The sequence below is a fragment of the Manis javanica genome, chromosome 5 (assembly GCF_040802235.1).
Source record: "Manis javanica isolate MJ-LG chromosome 5, MJ_LKY, whole genome shotgun sequence".
NCBI classification, from domain to species: Eukaryota; Metazoa; Chordata; class Mammalia; order Pholidota; family Manidae; genus Manis; species Manis javanica.
The window spans coordinates 137,538,352-137,559,431 of NC_133160.1; the positions used below are offsets into that span (position 1 = coordinate 137,538,352).

General features: G+C 37.5%; 1 protein-coding gene across 5 annotated transcripts in view; it reads left to right on the top strand.

Moving 5' to 3' along the window:
• The first annotated feature begins 6,602 nt into the window (after positions 1-6,602).
• Positions 6,603-21,080, top strand: part of KCTD8 (potassium channel tetramerization domain containing 8) — a 250,550-nt gene continuing 236,072 nt past the window's right edge. For all 5 annotated transcript variants that reach the window (XM_037003061.2, XM_037003063.2, XM_073237685.1 and 2 more), the window contains exon 1: positions 6,603-7,783. In XM_037003061.2, the coding sequence (XP_036858956.1) occupies positions 6,835-7,783 (949 nt within the window). In that variant the 5' untranslated portion in view covers positions 6,603-6,834. The remainder of the gene's footprint in view (positions 7,784-21,080) is intronic.

Genomic DNA, 21,080 nt, shown 5'->3' on the forward strand with positions numbered 1-21,080 from the left:
GCAAATGCTGTAGAGCTGTGCTGGAAATACAGTTGCCATTAGCCACCTGTGGCTGTTAAGCATATGAAATGTGGCTAGTCCAGACTGAGATGTGCTATAAATGTAAAATGCATACCATTTTTTGAAGATATAGTATGGAAAAAAATGTAAATTATATCATTAATATATATTTGTATTAATTATGTGTTGAAATGGTAACATTTTGGATATACTGGGTTAAATAAATATTTTAAAAATTTTACTTATTTCATTTTTACCTTTTAAATGTGGCTACTAGAAAATTTAAACATAGATAGTTGGTTCACAGATTTTTATAGGATAGCACTGTTCTAAAAACTTCAAAGCTCCTGATACAAGAAGAATCAGGCTTTTTACTTAGAATTACAAATACTTGAGGATTTTCTGTTTTATTTTGTTTTGTTTGCTTGTTTGTTTTATTAAAACTTTCAACTGTTTTAAAATAAACAGATACCAAATGGGTTCCTGAAAATTAGAAATGCAACTGGCCTTGGACACAAGCAAGTTAAAAGGGATAATTCGAATAGTTGAACAAAGTTAAGACTGAACAAAGTTTAAAAGAAAAGAACTGGACCAAGGTAAATGAAATCAATGAAATCATATCTGGATGATAAAGTGTAACAACAGGGACAACATGGGCCAGAGACAGGGAAGGGCATGCTGAAGGTGGTATGGGGATATTCAAGATGATGGCACCATGTTACCTCAAGTCCTAGTTTGAGACAATCAAGAAGGAAAGTGGGTAGAGCGGCTTTACTCTGTTATCAGCTCTGGGACTTTGAATCTATCTAGTTAGTAAGTGGTTCTTCTCTCATCCCTAAGGTCAATTGTATGTGACAGCCATAATAAATATAGTGAACTGCATCACACTGGTATGGTCCTGTTTCGGATGCATCACTATGTTATTTCCACTGTATCCATGACGAAACTGAGGTTCAGAGTGGGTGGTAGGTAACCTGCTCAAATCATAAAGTTTGTTCAGAAACAAAGTTATGCTTTAACCCAAGTCTACTCGACTTTCAATCTCTTGATCTTCTCTGCTCTTCCTTTTCTATCAAAGAAGGTACCTGCCTTTAAGTAGTTCTTAGTTTAGTGAGAAATATTTATTTTAAATTACAAATTATTATAATCTGGATTCAATATATCCTTTTTGGTTGGTTTGCTGTGCTTTTAGAGAGGCACAGTTTTAAGTATGATATTTTAAAATTCAGTGGGACTGTGATCAGTGTAGTTGGAATGTGAAATTATCTAGGAGTGTTTCTAGTTAGAGACATTTGATTTATTGTTTTTGTACAGCAACAGAAGATCTAAAAGACCCATTTTTGTGATCAAATTGTCCAGGGAACATTACTAGTGTCTGTGGCTTGGAGCAAGATGGTTCTGATTCCAGGGAGACTTCAGCAATTTTTCAGGTTCAGTTCCAGACCACTATAATAAAATGAGTATCTCAGTAAAGTGAGACAAATGCATTTGTTTGGTTTCCCAGTGCATCTAAAAATTATGTTACACTATGGTGTACTCTATTAAGTGTGCAGCAGTATTAGGTCTAAAAGACAATGTACATACCTTAATTAAAAAATACTTCATTGTTTAAAGTGCTAGCTATTATCTGAGTTTTCAGTAAGTTATAATCTTTTTGCTGGTAGAAGGTCTTGCCTTATTGTTAAAGGCTGCTCACTGATCAGGGTGGGAGTTGCTCAAGCTTTCAGGGGCAAATGTGACAATTTCTTAAAATAAGACAACAATGACGTTTTTCATACAGATTGACTTTTCTTTTCATGAGCAATTTCTCCATGGCATGGGATGATTTTTGATAGCACTTTACCCACAATAGAACTTTTAAAATTGGAGTCAGTCCTCTCAAACCCTGGCACTAATTTATCAACTAAGTTTATGTAATACTTTAAATCTTTTTTTATCATTTCAACAAACTTCACAGAATCTTCACCAGGAGTAGGTTTCATCTGGAAACCCACATTTTTTGCTCATGCATAAAAGCAACTTCTCATCCTTTCAAGTTTTATCATGAGATTGCAGCTATTCAGTCATATATTTAGGCTTCACTTCTAATTCTAGTTCTCCTGTTATTTCTACCACATCTGCAGCTACTTCCTCTGCTGAAACACTGAACCCCTCAAAATTATTCATTAAGTTTGGAATCGGCTTCTTCCTAACTCTTTAATGTTTATATTTTGACCTCTTTCCATGAATCATGAATGCTCCTAATGACACCTGGAATGGTGAATATTTTCCAGAAGGTTTTCAATTTGCTTCATTCAAATCCATCAGAAGAATCACTACCTGTGGCAGCAATAGCCTTATGAAATGTTTATCTTCAATGGTAGGATTTGAAAGTTGAAATTACTCCTTAATCCATGGGCTGCAGAATAGATGTTGTGTTAACAGAAATGAAAACACAACATGAAATCTCATTGTACATCTCCATCAGAGCTCCTGGATGACCATGTACATTGTCAATGAGCAGTAGTAATTGGAAAGGAATCTTTTTTTCTGACACTAGGTCTCAGCAGTAGGCTTAAAATATTCAGTAAACCATGTTGTAAAGAGATTGCTGTCCTTTGCTGTCTGGCTTTGTTGTTCCATTTATAGAGCTCGGGCAGTGTAGATCCAGCAAAATTCTTAAGGGCCCTAAGGTTTTTTGGAATGTCAATGAGCCTTGGCTTCAGCTTGAAGTCGGAAGTTACATTAGTCCCTCACAAGAGAGTCATCCTATCCTTTGAAGCTCTGAAAACAGACATCAAGTTCTTTCTAACTGTGAAAGTCCTACATGGCATCTTCTTCCAATAGAAGGCTGTTTTGTCTTCATTGGAAATCTTTTGTTTAGTGTAGCCACTTTCATCAATTATCTTAGTTAGATGTTCTAGATAACCTTGCACTTTTATGCTGTGGAGATGGCTTCTTTGCTAAAACCTCATGAATCAACCTTTGCTAGCTTCCAACTTTCCTTCTGCAGCTTCCTTACCTCTCTCAGCCTGCAGAGACTTGAAGAGAGTTAAGGCCTTGCTCTGAACTGGACTTTGGCTTAACGGAATGTTGTGGCTGATTTGATCTATCCAGACCACTTAAACTTTCTCTTTATAAGGAATAAGGCTGTTCTGTTTTATTAATATTTGTGTATTTATTGGATTAGCATATTTAATTTCCTTCAAGAACTTTTCCTTTGCATTCACAACTTGGCTAACTCTTTGGTACAAGAGGCCTTGCTGTCCACCTATCTCAGGTATTGACATGCCTTCCTCACTAAGCTTAACATTTCTAGCTTTTGACTTAAAGTGAGAGACATATGACGCTTTTTTCATTTGAACACTTAGAGGCCATGGTAGGGTTACTAATTGGGCTAGTTACAATATTATTGTGTCTCAGGAAACAGGGAGGCTCAAGGAGGAGAGAGATGGGGGAAGAGCTGGTCAGTGGAGCAGTCAGAAAATATACATTTATCAGCTAAGTTCATGGATGTGGTTTGTGGCACCCCAAAACAATTATAATAGTAACATCATAGATCACTGATCACAGATCACTGCAGCAAATATAGTGATAATGTAAAAGTTTGAAATATTTTGAGAATTACCCAAATGTGACAGAGACATGAAGTGAGCAAATGTGTGGAAAACAGCATGGAGAGACTTGCTCAATGCAAGGTTGCCTCCAACCTTCAATCTGTAGAAAGTGCAGTATCTGCAAATCCCAAAAAAAGTGAAGAGCAATAAAATGAAGTATCCCTGTATAGAACTGGTGTTGATTGCTGAGTTCACTAAAATGATTGCTCCAGTAGGGACTGTTTGTTATTTTCCCTTCTCCTTTTGACCTAAGTTTGTTTTAATCTAATTCTGTTATTTTTCCAGATTTGTGAAAGAGCAAGTCTTGCTCATTTCTGAAATCTCACTGCTTATGTCAATGTCTAGCACTGAGTTGATGCTTTATCATCCATTTATTATATGAACACATTTCTGTGCAGCAAACATTCAACAAGTAGAAATTGACTATCTCTTATGGGGTAGCTTTGGTGCTGGGGATAGAATAGTGCAAGTGGTAATTAGTAGGCGGTACTTAGAATCTGATGGGAGACAATGGCACATTGTGAAAAATCCTGCCCATGTGTAAGTAAGCACAGGGCACTGTGAGAACACCTGGTTTGGTAAAAAACTGAAGATGTCCCGAGAAAGTGCTTTTTAAGCTGAGGCTTCAGGGAAAAGGTAAGTGGGGGAAAAGGATTAGGGAACTGGTGGAAAAGAAAAGGCATTCTTAGCAGAAAGAATGACAGGTAAAGATGTTCTGGACCTGCAGTTTGTTCAGTTTGGAGTTTGGTTAGAGGGTAGAGTTGCGGGGAGGGGGTGAGAATAAGAGGAGTACGGGGAGAGCAAGGATTAAAGAGAAATGTTTAATCAGTGTTGAAGGAATTACTTTCAAAAGCAATGTATTACAATGTATTCATTAAGAATTTCTAGGATGATTCTTTTAGAGAATGAGTTTTAAGCTATTTTATCTCATAAGCATATTTTACATAAATAAAATATTAAAATGGATTTCAACCTGATAATATTGGAGACCTCATATTCATAGATACGTATGCATATGCATTATATATCTACTTCATTATGGTTCTATCGTGTGTACCATACTTTTCGTTAGGGACATTTCCCTCATGACAAATGGCCTTCACTAGAGTGGTTTGAGGCATTATTATTTTTTCATCTGTAAAGGTTAGAAAGCTTCTATTAATTTTTTCTGGAAACTATTATTTTAAATTCCAAATGTTTTAAAATGAAGAAGGTTAAAATCAATTCTACTTCTTAATTTGATCAGTTTTATAAGTTTCAGGGAGGCAACAGGCTTAAATAAGAGTATTACATGAATACGCATATTGTACACCCAGTTTTTAGTACTTTGACAAATATATCATGTTCTTTCATTGGTTCATTAGATTTTATCAGTCTCAGGTAATCTAACTTCAAAACTGATATAACATTTTCTGTGGATGTGGCTTATAAGGATCAATGAATTTAATATAGTTTGTAATGTCCCAAAGAATTAAATGTATTAATAATTTATAAAAATGAGAAGAGGTTACTACTGTTATCTAACATCCAGTAATTTTTTGGGGGGAGGGGTTCAAAAAGAATGAACCCCAAGGAAGCATTAGAATTTTTTAAAAACATTAAAAAGTGAACACTATTTTATCTGTTAATGAATAAACTTCACCTATAATATTATATTTATATATATTATCTATAATATATATTTATAATATACTATATTATATAATATATAATATACATAATATATAATAATATATAATATAATATAAAATACATCTATAATACAATATTTTGAAGCTTTGTGCCACAGTACACTCTTTCACTTTTATATTGATTTACTTTATTAATCAATGATTCTTCATGTTTCGAACACAAAAGGATGTCCCAGGAGGGAAGGCCACAGGAAGGGGGATTTCTCGTTTGCATTTTTATCCTCACTCGTTCGCACAAATGATGCTCATCTTGCAGACTACCTGTGCCAAGTACGAGTGGAAATGAAGGTGAGCTTAAATTCACACAGTCATTTGTGACAGGGCTTCTGGGGTTAGAAGACTAATAAAACAAGTCAATTCTCCTGCCCTATCGAGTTAAAGGGAAATGGGAAGATTAACGGAAAGACTGGTCAGAATTGAAAAACTAGGAATAAATAGAGTTCAGTTTCCTCTTTGGTTCTTCCTTCTTCCATAAACATTTATTAAGCATTTGCTGTGAATCAAATACTGAAAAGATGAAAAAGAGAACATCACCTTACACACAAACCTTTATTAGTTTTGTGCACGGAAATCACATTTTAGTTTTAAAGATTCTTTAACTACATGCATCTCATGCGGTTAAATGTGCAATCGTAACAATTGCAATAGAAATTCGGGCACTTCGCCCTGCACTTCAACAACTATAGTAAAAGCGGGCAGGAGATTCATCCTGACGTAGTATCTCTGCAATCACTGCTCACACGCCAACATTTGTAGTAATTTAGGATTAGAAACCTGGCATTTTTGTTATATTCCAAACATTGCCACCCCCCGACCCCTTCCCACCTTAATGCGAGCTGAAACCTTAGTTTTTACGGAGGGAACTGGGGCGAGGGAGGTAAGAAAGAAGAGAAGGGGGAAGGGAGGGAAGGACGTATGGACGGAGGGAATGAAATGAACGAAGGAGAGAGAGATGCTGGGCATTGTGCGGTGTGCTCCTGGTTCACCGCCCCGCTGGCTCCCCAGGAACTTCTCCTCCGAGCTCGGCCCCGGCCCCGCCCCCTAGCGTCGGAGGCGGGCAGTCCCGGCGGACGCGTATCTCTTTAAATGACAGCTGTGGCTCGGGTCCCAGTCCGGGCTTGACGTCAGTGCCGCCTTCCCGGCTGCTAGGAGTCGTTAGCGCCACCGTCCGCGCTCGGGGCTCGCCGCGCGCTCGCTAGCGGCTGGGGCGGCGAGTTTTCTTTGCTCTGGCCCCTCCTCCCGCCCTCCCCGCGCGGAGCCCAGCGGCAGCCGGAGCCTCTCGCAAGTCTCTCACACTTCCCTTCCGTCACCCTAAAGGAGCAGCCGCTCCTCTCCCGCCCTTGGCTCCCCCGATGGAGCCTGGGCGCCACCGCCGCCGCCGCTGCCCCGAGCCCTGAACGGGGCCGCCCCGGCCGCAGGAACGCGCTGCCCGGTCCGAGGGCGCACCAGGGCACGCCGAGGCGGGGGGCTTCCGGGGTGCAGGGCGCGGGTTTCGGGAACAAGAAAGTGCTGCCCTCCCGGGTCCTTTGGCCGGCGGCGGGGGCACGATGGCTCTGAAGGACACCGGCGGCGGCGGCAGCACCATCCTGCCCATTAGCGAGATGGTGTCCTCGTCCAGCTCGCCCGCCGCGTCGGCAGCCGCCGCCCCGGGGCCCTGCGCGCCCTCGCCCTTCCCAGAAGTGGTGGAGCTGAACGTGGGAGGCCAGGTCTATGTGACCAAGCACTCGACGCTGCTCAGCGTCCCGGACAGCACGCTGGCCAGTATGTTCTCTCCCTCCAGCCCCCGGGGCGGCGCGCGGCGCCGGGGCGAGCTGCCCAGGGACAGCAGGGCGCGCTTCTTCATCGACCGGGACGGCTTCCTCTTCAGGTACGTGCTGGACTATCTGCGGGACAAGCAGCTCGCGCTGCCAGAGCACTTCCCCGAGAAGGAGCGGCTCCTGCGCGAGGCCGAGTACTTCCAGCTCACCGACCTGGTCAAGCTGCTGTCGCCCAAGGTCACCAAGCAGAACTCGCTCAACGACGAGGGCTGCCAAAGCGACCTGGAGGACAATGTCTCGCAGGGCAGCAGCGACGCGCTGCTGCTGCGCGGGGCGGCGGCCGCGGCGCCCTCGGGCCCCGGAGCGCACGGCGGCGGCGCGGCGGACAGGCGCTCCGGCTTCCTCACGCTCGGCTACCGCGGCTCCTACACCACGGTGCGCGACAACCAGGCGGACGCCAAGTTCCGGCGTGTGGCGCGCATCATGGTGTGCGGGCGCATCGCGCTGGCCAAGGAGGTCTTCGCCGACACGCTCAACGAGAGCCGCGACCCTGACCGGCCTCCCGAGAAGTACACGTCCCGCTTCTACCTCAAGTTCACCTACTTGGAGCAGGCGTTCGATCGCCTGTCAGAGGCCGGCTTCCACATGGTGGCGTGTAACTCCTCGGGCACCGCCGCCTTCGTCAACCAGTACCGCGACGACAAGATCTGGAGCAGCTACACCGAGTACATCTTCTTCCGTAAGTTCGCGGTCCCCACGCTTCCCGCACCCCCTGCTCCGCCGCCGACCCGCCGCGCGACGGGGCGGGGCTGGGGGCCCGACCTAGGGTGCCGCGCGGGCGCTGGTCAGCTAGTGCCAGGCTTGCCTTGCACGCCTCCCCCACTCAGCAGGCACACTCTGCGGTTTCCCCCCCAAACAATCTCCCTTTCGACTCCCCTCTTCTCCCATTCAGGACCCCGCAGCTCCCGAGCAGAGCTCTTTCTTAACTTCACCGCGCTGGCCCTCTCGCCCCGCCCTGCTCTGGGAGGCGCCGAGCTGCCTTCGGCTGCGGAGGGCGGGGAAGAGATGCGAGTTTAGGGCTGGGCGCGTGGGCCCGGCCCCCGCCTTCTCTCTGCTTCCGCGGGTCTCCTGAGGGTCAATTCATTTGGGTCCCACTGGTGTCCCTCCAGAGCAGGTTGGCATGGAGGCATCGCCGCCGCCAGGATTACCTCCTGTTGGTGCAGGTCTGGTGCCGGAGCGTCCGTTTACGGGAGGTTTCGCAAGGGACCAACTGGAGCAGTGACCGCTGTGCCAACACTCCCCTCAGGGGGCCGGATGAGGGAGGGTGTGGGGGAGGGTAAGGTCTCCATGGACCCACAGAAACCTTAGATTTCCCCCATGCCAGTTGTCATCTGTGACTACAAAGTGTTTTTGGACAGCGTGGAGAGAACTGGAGACTGGATGTCTGCTAGTGTCAGGGCTGCAGTTTAGGAAGGAACGTGGTGTGTGTGTGCGTGTTTATGTGTGTGTGGGACGAGATTCTGTTTTCTTTTGGGCATCTCAAGTTCTAAAGGGAGATTGAATCCACTTCCCCAGGGGAAATAAAAGCAGTGATTTTGTCCAATGAAAGAATGAGGAGGATTTGGAAAGCATTTGACATGATGCTTTTTGTAGTTCTCTTCGGGAGGAGGCTCTGTGGATCAAGTTCAAGAACGCCCAGTATTACTGAGGCTTGGGAGGTAGGGAGGCGGGGAGGGCACAATTCTCAGTGACGTTTATAAACTGAGGACGGCCACGTCTAGAGAGCTTTTTGGACAAATGAAAAGCCATCTGGATGGCAGTAGGAACATCACTTTGCAAACGTTTTTCGTTTGGCGAGACACAAGAAGCTTTAAAACTTGCATGTAGCGTTGAGAGTAGCACTGACAGCCTATGATAGAAATAGACTAGCTTTGATTGTACTTACTAAGTTTGGTAATTCACTATTTGGGAACTAAACAATTTACTGAACTTATTTTGACTGGAAAAGTAGAAAGGACCTCTCTGCACAGGTCTATGCTTGACTCGAAGGTGCTCATTGTTTGTATATTCTAGGAACCTTGGAGGTAGGGTGACAAAACACAGCACACTGGATCTCGGAGTTAGATTGTCTTTTTAAATAGCACTGCATTTCCTGAGAAAACCATTGCAGCAGAGAAGCAAAGGTGTCCATTGAATTGGCAGACAAATATCTGTCTTAATGATATTCACATATTAATTGTAACACAATAAAAAGATTGATAAAAAAGCTATTCAAAGAAAAGCAATATTTTATTGCTTACATAAAATTGGGATCTATTTTTTATCATCATTCTTTACATTTTATTCCTTATTAATGGAACCCTTATTAACATTTTTAGATCTGAAATATTTATGACATTTCAATATGGATATATTTCCAAGCAAATCAGAATATGAGATGAAATGGACTTCTGACTTTCTTATAATTAGTGTTTTTGCTAGAGAAGATACAAACACAAGTGTTCTGCATTGAAGGTTCTTGCATTTTGGAATCTTGCACAGTTTTGGTCTTTCTTTTTCCCCTAGAAATTTGTGGACTTTCATTACTTCGATTATAAAGAGGTAATACAAGTTATCTCAGAATTATGAAAAAATGCCCTTAAAATAGAGAATTGAACTTGGAAACTCAAACAATTTAACTAATAAGATAATTCAAGAGATATTTGGAATTCAGGTTATTTCATTTCTGGAGCTAGAGGTGTTAAAATAAAATATATTATGAATAACCATTTGCACAGTGCTTATAACTAATGAGTTCTGAGATTCATTCATAAAAGGCCCAGAAGTCTAGGGGAGCAACCCACAGCCTTCTTCATTGATTATCCTATGGGGGAAGATAGATGATTTCAGATTAAATATTGCTCTTTTGAAATGGCATTCCAGTCATTGACCAACCAAATCTAGTAGTCATTTTTTATTTGTGATGTAAATTTTATCTTGAATACCATTATATACATTTTTCTAATGTTTTGTGAAACAGCATATTTTCACAAAGTATTTTGGATGGGATTCATTTTCATGATGAATGAAAAAACACTGTAGAAATTTTGTATTTTCATCCTCTTTAATAATAACAAAAGTGTAATTATCATGTTTGGCAATCTATTTAAAAACTATCAATGTTATTCACAAAAAAAAATTACTGGATGAACTTGTTCACTCAGTTTTAGATGCAGAAGAGGATATTATCTTTTACTTCCCTTTTGACACAGTTCTTTCAACAAATATTTATTTAGTGTATAACATGAATCAGTTTTTCAACACCTTCTTAAATTCAGGATATATGAGAACTTAGTCGTTGTAAGCTCCCTTTCCGCCATAGAATGTTAGTTTATACACTTGAACATCAGTTTCAACTCCTCACCTATAACCCCCTTTGCCCCTTAGTACAGATGGGAAGAGAGTGACAAATTGTTCAGTAGTCTCAGACACTGCTATTTGCCAAATGTCTGATCTTGGTTAAATTAGTTACTTGTTCTGAGTCTCAGCTTCTCACCTGTATAATGGGAGTTATTATAGAACCAACTTGATAAGATTTGAGAATACATGTAAAGTGCTTAGACCAGTGCTTGACCTATGATAAAAGTTTAACATATGTTATATGCTAAAATTATCAATAATATAGTACAGATTTTATTATTCTTGTTAATATCAAATTTAAATTTTCATAGTAAGCATAGTTGATTTCATTATCAAGTTAATTAGAAAATTACTTTGCAAGTAAATTATAAGATAATAAACTTTCAGAAGTTGGAAAGAACTAATAACCAACTTCCTTCCCTTAACTTGGATTTTTCAGACCAAGTTCAAGTCACCAATCACATTCCTGTTAGATTTTTAGATTGACTCCAACAAAACCCTTTACTGATTCAGGGCCAAGTGTTTTAATGCTTTCCACGAGGACTTGAAACTTTGGCAGTATTTTCTGACAAACACTGAGCTAGATTCATTTCTCCTTAAGTGCTTGTATCTGAGTCATTGAGTTCTAATGCTCAAGGTTATATACAAGCTATTAAACATTTAATACCAGCTTCTTTTGGCTCATGGATTCTTTTCTCTATTTTTAGTCTTAACTATTTCATCGAGTCTTTTAGACTCTGCAACATATAATAGCAATATTAAATTCACCTCCAGTAACTACTAATAAAATCTTGATTCCCTTTCCTTCCAGTCTTTTTTTCTATGTATATGTAGGTGACTAACATGTTTTTTTAAAGTTATAGTTATACTGTACAGACGGTTTGTATGTTGTCTTTGTTTTGTTTTATATACTTGATGACATTTTCCCCATGACATTAACATTTTTACTGACATCTTAGATAAAGAAGTATAATTTTCTTTGCCACAAACAGTAAAATAAATGTTAGTGTCAAATAGTTTCCCAGAAGCCCAGAAAATATTTGATTTTTTTCAAAATGCAGAATATGTGGAAAGAAGTACATCTACTATGTTCTTAATTTCGTGATAAGTATTTTACATACATTACTGTGTTTACTTCTTATAACAGTCCTTGAGTTTGACATTAGTTCCTTAATATTTCAGCTAGAAAACTCATTTGGAGAGGTTAAATTCCTGGGTCATAGAACTGTTACGGGGTTGAGCTGGAATTTGAATAGTTGCATCTTCAAAGCTCTTACTATTAAACATTTAAAAATAATGCCTTTTTCATGAGACCAATTTTACAAATATATTTCAATGTCCACTGAGTAGTTAGAACTTAGTTCTAGAAGCTAAAAAAGGTGGTGTGTACAGTATATGAATGACTCTAATATTTTTAAATTTATGTTAAACTGCTGCAAAATACAGTATATTCATGTTTTATGTCTTCACTTGAGTTTTTATTGACTAAGACTACCATAGTCATGAGTATTTTTTACATGAAAGAAAGAAAATAAACCATTTAATTAATTTTAGCACTTTCTGGGGGCAACAAGTAGTATACATATAGGTTTGATATACTGAGAAATTTCAAGTGGTAAGGTAGTCATATACTCTTGTTCAATAGAAAATTTATTTTTACTTTGTATAATAGCACAATTTTATATGTTCTTTTCTAGAAGGTGGCAAATGAAGAACATATTTAGCTGAAATCAATTTTGTTAATTATATATATTTTACTGTTCCTAAATATTGGTTAACGTCATTCAATTATATACTTAGTATAGTTAAGTTAAAAAAAGTATCAAATACCTGCTAGGTATTGGGATTGCCTTTCAGTAATTTTGAAGCTTTTAAAGTATTGTGGAACTACATACTTGAAGTACTTGGAAAGTAGCATTTTAGATTATCCTTCAATCTATATTTAATGAAATATCATTTTTAAAGTCACTTCTGAACTAACTTCAGGTATTTGAGCAAACGGTCAGCACTTAGCAGCCACAATCTTGCAAGACATAGTGGTGTCTTCTCTAAGTCCATTCTTTCAGTAGCAAGCAGTGAGAGGCCATACCACCAGAGGTTTTTTGAGGACTTACCTAAAGATGAGAATAATTTTATTCACGGAATTTCACAACAGGTAAGTTTATAAGGTCACTTTATTAGTTCTAAGTGAAAAGGTGACCCTCCAGCTGCTGACTTGAATCTACACATCCTGTGCCCACTTCTCATTATCCGTTTCTGAGAGGGTGCATTTTATGAAACCTAATTATCCTACAGGTTAGTTGTATTTTGCCCTTTCAAAAACAAAGCATATGAATTATGTTATGCTGAACTTGTATAATTACGAGTTTATTTCCTAACCCATTGTTTTTTTAGTGCCCTCACTGGTATTACAGCATGGAGTACTAAGTGACCCCTTGCTGTAGAATCCTTGAGTATTTAGCCTCTGCACTTCCATATTTTTTCAGGGTACACTATATATACAGCTCTTGTTGCCTTTCCTACATATGTAATTATCTTTCTCTGTCTTTTTTCCTTCCTTGAGAGATGCTATTTTTTTCCTTAGCCTTGTTGAGATAAAATAGAAATATAACATTTTGTAAGCTTAAGGTGTACAATATGTTAATTTGATACATTAATGTATTATAGTATGATTACCGCTGCAGTGTTAGCTATCATCTCTATCACAAAACAATCTATCTATACTTTTTTATGTGTGGTGAGATTATTTAAGATCTACTCTCTTAGCAACTTTCAGAGGTATGGTACAGTATTGTGAACTATAATTACAGTGCTGTGCATTAGATCCCCAGAATTTATTCATCTGATTACTGGAGGTTTTTACTCTTCGACCAACATCTTCCCATTTCCCCTACCTCTCATAACATCTCTCATACCCCACCCTTGGTAACCACCATTCTACTCTCTGTTTTTATGAATGTAGCTTTTTTAGATTCCAAATATAAATGGTATCATACAATATGCCTTTTTCTGTCTGACCTATCTCACTTAATACACTTCCCTCAGAGTCCATCCATGTTGTTGCAAATGGCAGGATTTACATTATCATAATGATACTCGTGTGTGTGTGTACATATATTTATGTGTACATATATATACCACATTTTCTGTATCCATTCATATGTTGATAGACACTTAGGATGTCGCCGTATCTTGGCTATTGTGAATAATGCTGCAGTGAATGTGGGATGAGGTTATCTCTTCGTTTCTCTTTTCATTTCCTTTGGATATGTACCCAGAAATGAGACTGCTGAAACACATAATGATCTTTTTTCCTGCTTATCTTCTGCATTGAGAGCTGTCAGAGTCTTACTTTTCTGTTTACAAACTCCAGTGCAGTGGCTACTACCACATTAAAAATTCAATAAATATTTGTATTTTGAATGAAAGTGCAAATTAATGAATGAATCAGAGATGCTGGAGTTTTCAATTAAGGTAATTACTGAATTGACATTTAGTTTCATTTTAATTTAAATTGCTTTTAGTTAGCAATTACCAGGCTATAGCATCGAGCAGGACATACTAATATGAATGAAAGAGACCTTGCATTTAAGGTGATCCTAGTAACCTTTATGCAATTGTGAATTGTTATAGAGGGATTATTTAGCAAGAGGCAGGAGATATGAATAAGAAGCTAGACACATATGAAGAATGAAAATAAGTAAAAAGTTAACTAAAATACGGGATGAATTAAAATAATATTAGAAATGCATTAGCTAGAATTATATACACACAGTTACACACACACACAGACACACATACTTACTTATTTTATGTTTATTTATTTATATTTAAATAATTGGTGGAACCAATGATATGAGGATAAAAAATTAGCTGTTTTGGCCATTTTTTAGCGTGTGAAAGATGTTGGCAAATGCTCAATGCTGGAGCCCATCTACCACAACGTGGTTGAATACTTGCCTTTCAAATGTCTTAGAATGTGGAGTGGCTGCTGACTCCAGTGTGGTCAAGCCTTATTGTGGTATAATAAAAGTCCAGGAAGTATCTGGCTATACGGGTAGGTATTTGCAAAAGGGACAATCCAGTTAAATTTATCTTGGAATTTAAAAAAATTTTTTAACTTTGATTTTAAAAGGTACCTTAAAGCACTCTAAACAACTATTACTATTTTATGATCAGTATTACAATATCAATTTTACTTGTATTCATTAACCTTGTATCAAGGTAGTTAATAAAAATAAATCAGCTTGGCTGAAAGTAATGGCAAATGCTTCATGATACCTAATAGGGCAGTAATTAATTCAATGTTTGTTCACCAAACTTAGTTTGATACTTGTTCAGTAGTTGAACATAGAATGTTATTTCTATCATATTGTAACCATTCTCCTATTAAATCCTGTTTACATCGGGAAGAAGTATAAATTAAATACAACAAAAGAATGTAAGTAAAGAAATATGTAGTGTTGACTTTAGGTCACTGGAATAGTGAGTATTTTAACTTTTCAATTGTTACTTCCATTGTTTTCACTAGTTATAATATCAAAACCTCGAGCATAGATGGAATACATAATATCTTGCTCTTCCTCATTATCTTTTTTGTTAGATATGTCTAATTTCTAGTTCAAGGAGAATAGGGAGAGAGACAATACCAGCATTTCTTGGCTCTCACTCCTAAGAAGCAAAAATGTTGAACACTGTGAATGATTCAATACTTTTTAATCAGATTCCTTGACAAATTCTGGCTGTAGCTTTAAGATCTTGGGAAAAATAATTTAATCTCCTTCTTGAAGGAAAAGTGAGGAAGAAATAATAATCATCTAGCAGGTTTTTTTTATGAAGATTAATTGAAGTAATCCATATCAAACTAAAGAATATCAAACACAAAATTAAATGCTCAGTTTGTGTTAGCTACTGTCATTTATTAACACAAGGGCTTCAGAAAACATAACTAGTCCCATTTCTCTACATTATTATTTCTCAGTGCCATATTTCTTCTCTTTTTCTTTTTGAGGAAATTGATAGCAATACATTTCAAACTTGCTCAGTAAAGGTTTTATTATCACCACTGAAACTTAAAAGAAATAGTTGACCTAATATGTATAAAATCAATGCAATGTATTATTAAAATCAGTTTATTTTAGTTGGTCTTTCACTGCTTTGGAAAATAAATGCACTCTCCCAGGTCTTGTACTGGTCCCTGCTCAATTTTGACACATGCAGTAAGAATACTGGTAATCATTAGTTACTGTCTCAAACATTAGGATGTATTTGGGCAAAGCAACTTTTAATCATACTCTCTATATTTCTGATTAATGCTTTTAGATTTCATTTTCAGCAGTTTTATGCAAGAGAACAAATTGTCACATGGCCAGGTGGGCTCAAACATTGCTCAGAGTTGGGCATTCAGCCCAAAATTTCAGGCTAGAAATTGGATATCTCCACAATTTTGGGAAAACTATGTTAGTTATCAACTTAATCAACTCCTATTGAAACTATGCTACAAATTTTGAATAAGTTTTCTAATTGCTAGAAGTTCAAGTATTTGAAGAAAGCAGAGAGACCTAAGGCAGATGCTGTCAGCCAGCCAGGCATAATTCTCTCTAGTATTCTGACCTCTTTTCTTCTGTTGGTGAAACTGCAACTAGGTTATCTCTTTGCAGGTGGAGGGTAAGGATTCATATAATTCCAAAACGACTTCTTTTTTTTTTAAGTTTAAGGTGTACAGCATATTACTTTGATACATTTATATATTGTAATGTGATTGCCAATGTAGTGATATTTATTAGATTACATAATTATAATACAATATTATTGTCTATATTCATTATACTGTGAATTAAATTTCTATGGCTTATTTAATATTTGCTACAAATTTGTATCCTTAAATATCATCAATGTTACACTCCCCCTCCCCATAACTACCATTTTACTCTCTGTTTTTTACAGGTTTAACTTCTTTAGATTCCACTTATAAATGATACCATACAGTACTAGTCTTTCTGACTTACCTCACTTACCTCACTTAGCATAATATGCTCAAGGTCCATCCATGTTGTTGCAAAGGGCAGCATATCCTCCTTTCTTATGGCTGAATAATATTTCATTGTGTGTATATACCACATCCTTTTTATCCATTCTTTCATCGATGGGCATTTGGGTTGTTTCTATATCTTGGCTATTGTGAATAATGCTGTGATAAACATGTGAGTGCAGTTATCTTGAAGAAATAGTGTTTTAATTTCCTTTGGGTATATATCCAGATGTGGAATCAGATCATATGGTGTATCTATTTTTAATTTTTTTGAGGAATATCCATATATGCTTTTCATAGTGGCTGGTCCTTTTTACATTCCCACCTGCAATATATAAGGGTTCCCTATTTACCAAATCCTTGCCAGCTCCTCTTGTCTGTTGTCTTCTTAATGATAGCCATTCTAGTGGGTATTAGGTGATAATCTCATTGTGGTTTTGATTTGCATTTCCTGATGATTAGTGATGGTGAACACCTTTTTATGTATCTGTTAACTATTTTGATGTACTCTTTAAAAATGTTGGCTTATTTTTTCTGCCAATTTTGAAATAAGATATTTTTTTGTCAAGTTGATTGAGTTCTTTTTTGGGGGAGATATTAACCTTTTATTTAAAACAGGGTTTGCAAAATTTTTTCATTTTATAGATTGTCTTTTCATTTTGTAAATTGTTTCTTTCACTGTGCAACACCTTTTGAGTTTGATGTGGTCTCATTTGTTGATCTTTGCTTTTATTCTGACTTTTGGTATCGTGTCCAAAGAAATCATTGCCAAGATCAATATTCTTCTTCCCCATGTTTTCTTGTAGGAGTTTTACTGTATCAAATCTTATGTTTAAGTGTTTGGTCCAATCTAATTAATTTTTGAGTTGTGTGAGTTTAGGTCTCGTATTATTGTTCTGCATGTGTTTCTTCAGTTTTCCGAGGAGCATACATTGAAGAGACTATCCTTCCTGTGGGATATAATTCTGGACTCTCTCTGTTCCATTGGTGGATGTGTCGTTTATGCCAGTGTGGTACTATTTCTTGTTACTATGGCTTTGTAATGCAATTTGAAATCCAGAAACATGATACCCCAGATTTTGTTCTTTTTTTCTCAGAATTGCTTTGGCTATTCTAGGTCATTACTGGTTTCACACAAATGTTAGGATTGTTTCTTCTATTTCTCCTTTGGTATTTTGATGGGTGTTATATTAGTAGTATGGCCATTTTAACAATATTAATTCTATCCTTGAACATGGGATGTCTTCACATTTGTTTGTGTCTTCTTCATTTTCTTTCAGCAATGTCTTATAGTTTTCATTGTAGATCTCTTTCACTTCCTTAGTTAAATTTATTCCTAAATATTTTATTGTTTTTGGTGCTATTTGGGTGGGATAATTTTCTTGATTTCTTTTTCAGATGCCTCACCATTAAGGTGAAGGAGTGAATGTTGATTTTGTATCCTGCCACTTTACTGTAATCTCATTCATTTCAACAGTATTCAACTCACTGTTTGGGATTTACTATATATAAGATCATAACATACAATAATAGTGATAGTTTGAATGCTTTTTATTACTTTGTCTTGCCTAATTGTTTTAACTAGGATTCCAGTGCTATTTTGAATAGGAGTGGTGAGAGTGGGTATCCTTGTCTTATTCCTGATCTAAGAGGAAACAATTCATACTTTTCTTTATTGGATATAATGCTTTACTTCTCTGTGCTTCATTTCTTCATGTAGAAAACAGTAGAAATTGATCTTCTTTTTCATCTTACCTCCATAGAATTCCATAAGTAATATGTTCCAAGTAATCTGTGTTGAATAAAAACAGAGTATTTGTTCTTGTTACAGTGTGCCAGATGGTTATTTATCAAAGAGAATGTATTGAGTCTATTGCTATCAACAAAACATTTATTGAGGGTGAAACCTTTTCTCATTTAATGATTAAAAACAAATTTAGAAGTACATAAGCTGCCAAACTGAGAGAAATCCAGATTTGATTAATTTAAACTACTGTGTCATATCTCTTATTCAGCCTATTTATATTTATACATGCATTTATTCACCAATATTATATGGAAGTGGTCTGTTAGGTGCTGAAGATGTGTTAGTAAATAATAGTGAGCACATTTCCTGCCTTTCATGATCATGGCCATGACATATAGATGTGTAGGTTGCATATTGCTTAACTCTAGATTGCACATGTTAGATTTAGATGTACACCACATTGTGAATGTACAATGCACAACTTGTGAGGCTCTGTGTGATGGCCCTGATCATGGCCAAAGACCAATTATATCTCTTACTAACTTCTGATCACAAGAGTCTGGGCATTCTGGGCATGACTCTGTGTGTGTGTGTGTGTGTGTGTGTGTGTGAGCACACATGTACATGTTTCGGGGGAGCATCAGTGTAACTCCATGGCCACTGCTGGCAATTAAAAAAAGTGCCCTCTGAACTGTGGTTAGTAATAATGACCAGTTTATTTTAGAAAAATATAACACTTACTGATATTAGCTTTTTGTTTAAATTGCTTATTTAGAGATTAACTCAGTATTTTGAAAACAGTTATCTTCTGGTTTCTATATTATTACATCTGACTCCCTTCCTGAGAAATTTTACCACTTGAAGAAATGCATAGTCTATTCAAGAGTCCAGATTTTGCCATATTTCTTATAATTCTTATTAATTATTCTTATAAATCTTGTTCTTATAAATCTGATTCTTATAAATCATTGTTCTTATAAATCTTATTAAATAAGATTCTCCATGAAAAAATCTTAAAGACAAATTAAGTTGAAGACTCTCCTGCTTACCTTTGACAAGTATTCCATAATTAAGATTAAATTTGAATATGAAATGATTATTAGCATTCTTATTCATTTCAATCAGATGGACCTGTGATGGTTTGATTTAGCATGCTTCACAGGATGGTAAAAACATACATATTTGCTGTATAACAAAAAGATATGGAACTTGTTCACAGTTGTTAATGTTGCTGGTAAATGGAATCATGAATAAATATGCTAAGAAGTCCAGCATTGGAGTTTATGTAGCTTAGACAATCAATTACATTTCTTTTGCTGGACTGATGTGTTTCTGAGATATGCAAACCATTACAGTATTCCAGTTTTTAATTTCTGTGTTAGCATGTTTGGTTTGTAAGGCAAATTTAGTTATGTCAAACTATCTGTTTTATAGCTACCACTATCAAGCCTTATTTATCATAATTATAATTTGGTACTTAGCATTCATGTTACGAAACTCAGTAATACTTAGTATTTGGTAAAACTAAAAAAATCTGTTAACAAATTTACCTCATGAAATTACTACCAACAGTTTTAATATAAGCAGCAGGGCCTAGAAACTAATGGCCATTATTTTTGTTAAATTATATGCAGTATTTTATGGGTTGAATTGTGTTTCCCAAAAAATATATTGATATCCTAAACCCAATGACTCAGAATATGCTACCTCATTGGGAAACAGGGTCTTTACAGACTAATCAAGTTAAGGTAAGGTTATGAGAGTGGGCCCTAATCCAGTATGACTGGTGTCCTTATGAAAAGGAGACATTTTGGGCACAGAGGCATAGTTATGCATGCACACTGGGAGAACACCATGAGAACATGGAGGTGGTGGTCAGGCTGATGCATCTACAAGACAATGCATGCTAAAGATTGCCAGAAAACCACCAGACGCTAGAAGAAAATCATGGAACAGATTCTTCCTCATGGCCTTTCAGGAGAACTAACACTTTCAACTTTTGATCTTAGACTTGTAGTCTTCAGAACTATAAGATGATAAATTTTTGTTGTTTAACCCATCAAATTTGTGCTACTTTGTTACTATAGCCTTAGCAAAGTAATACAGATATTTCAAATTCTTTGTTTTGTAGGGAGTCCTGGAAAAGTTTGAGGAGGGAATACTTTTAAACACTCTGTTTTTTTCTGAGGTCTTAGTTGCAGACTAAATAGACTCCATTCTAGATAATTTGAGCTGTAAAAAACTTATTAAGTAATATATAGATGACTCGCAGATTGCTTGGGAGATGTGAGCTTTCAGGAATGATTCCTAACCATACCATAGAGTAGGACTACCAAGAATGATGCTGCCTTGCAATAATGTGGGAGCTCAGAATGAAGAACTTCCCTAAGGCTGCAGGGTCTAATCACATCACCTCTGCCATGGTCCTTATAGACAAAATCTCTGCAGCTGCACAGAGATCATCAGCACACTGCCTGTCTACTCTTATGTCTCAGTTCACAAGTGTCTGGTTGTGCAACCTGAATCACATATGAAACCCTAGCCACAAGAGTCCAGAAATGTAGCTTAAAAGAATAACAACAAATGGCACATAATCAACACTGGTCTGTGCAAGCCTATTTTGTTATTTTTATTATTATTTTAAAAAATGTAAAGCATTAAATCTCCACCACTTCATCCTCATAGATAACCATTCTAATGTGTTTAATGTATTTCCTTATATTTCCTGCAAAGTGTGTGTTCTGTTTTATCTTTTTTCTCTTATTAACTTGTGTGTATGTTATTGCTTAATAATAACTTTCTAAAAAAGATCTCTTCATTTTCATGTGCCCATCTAAGCTAATTGGTTATTTTTAACCA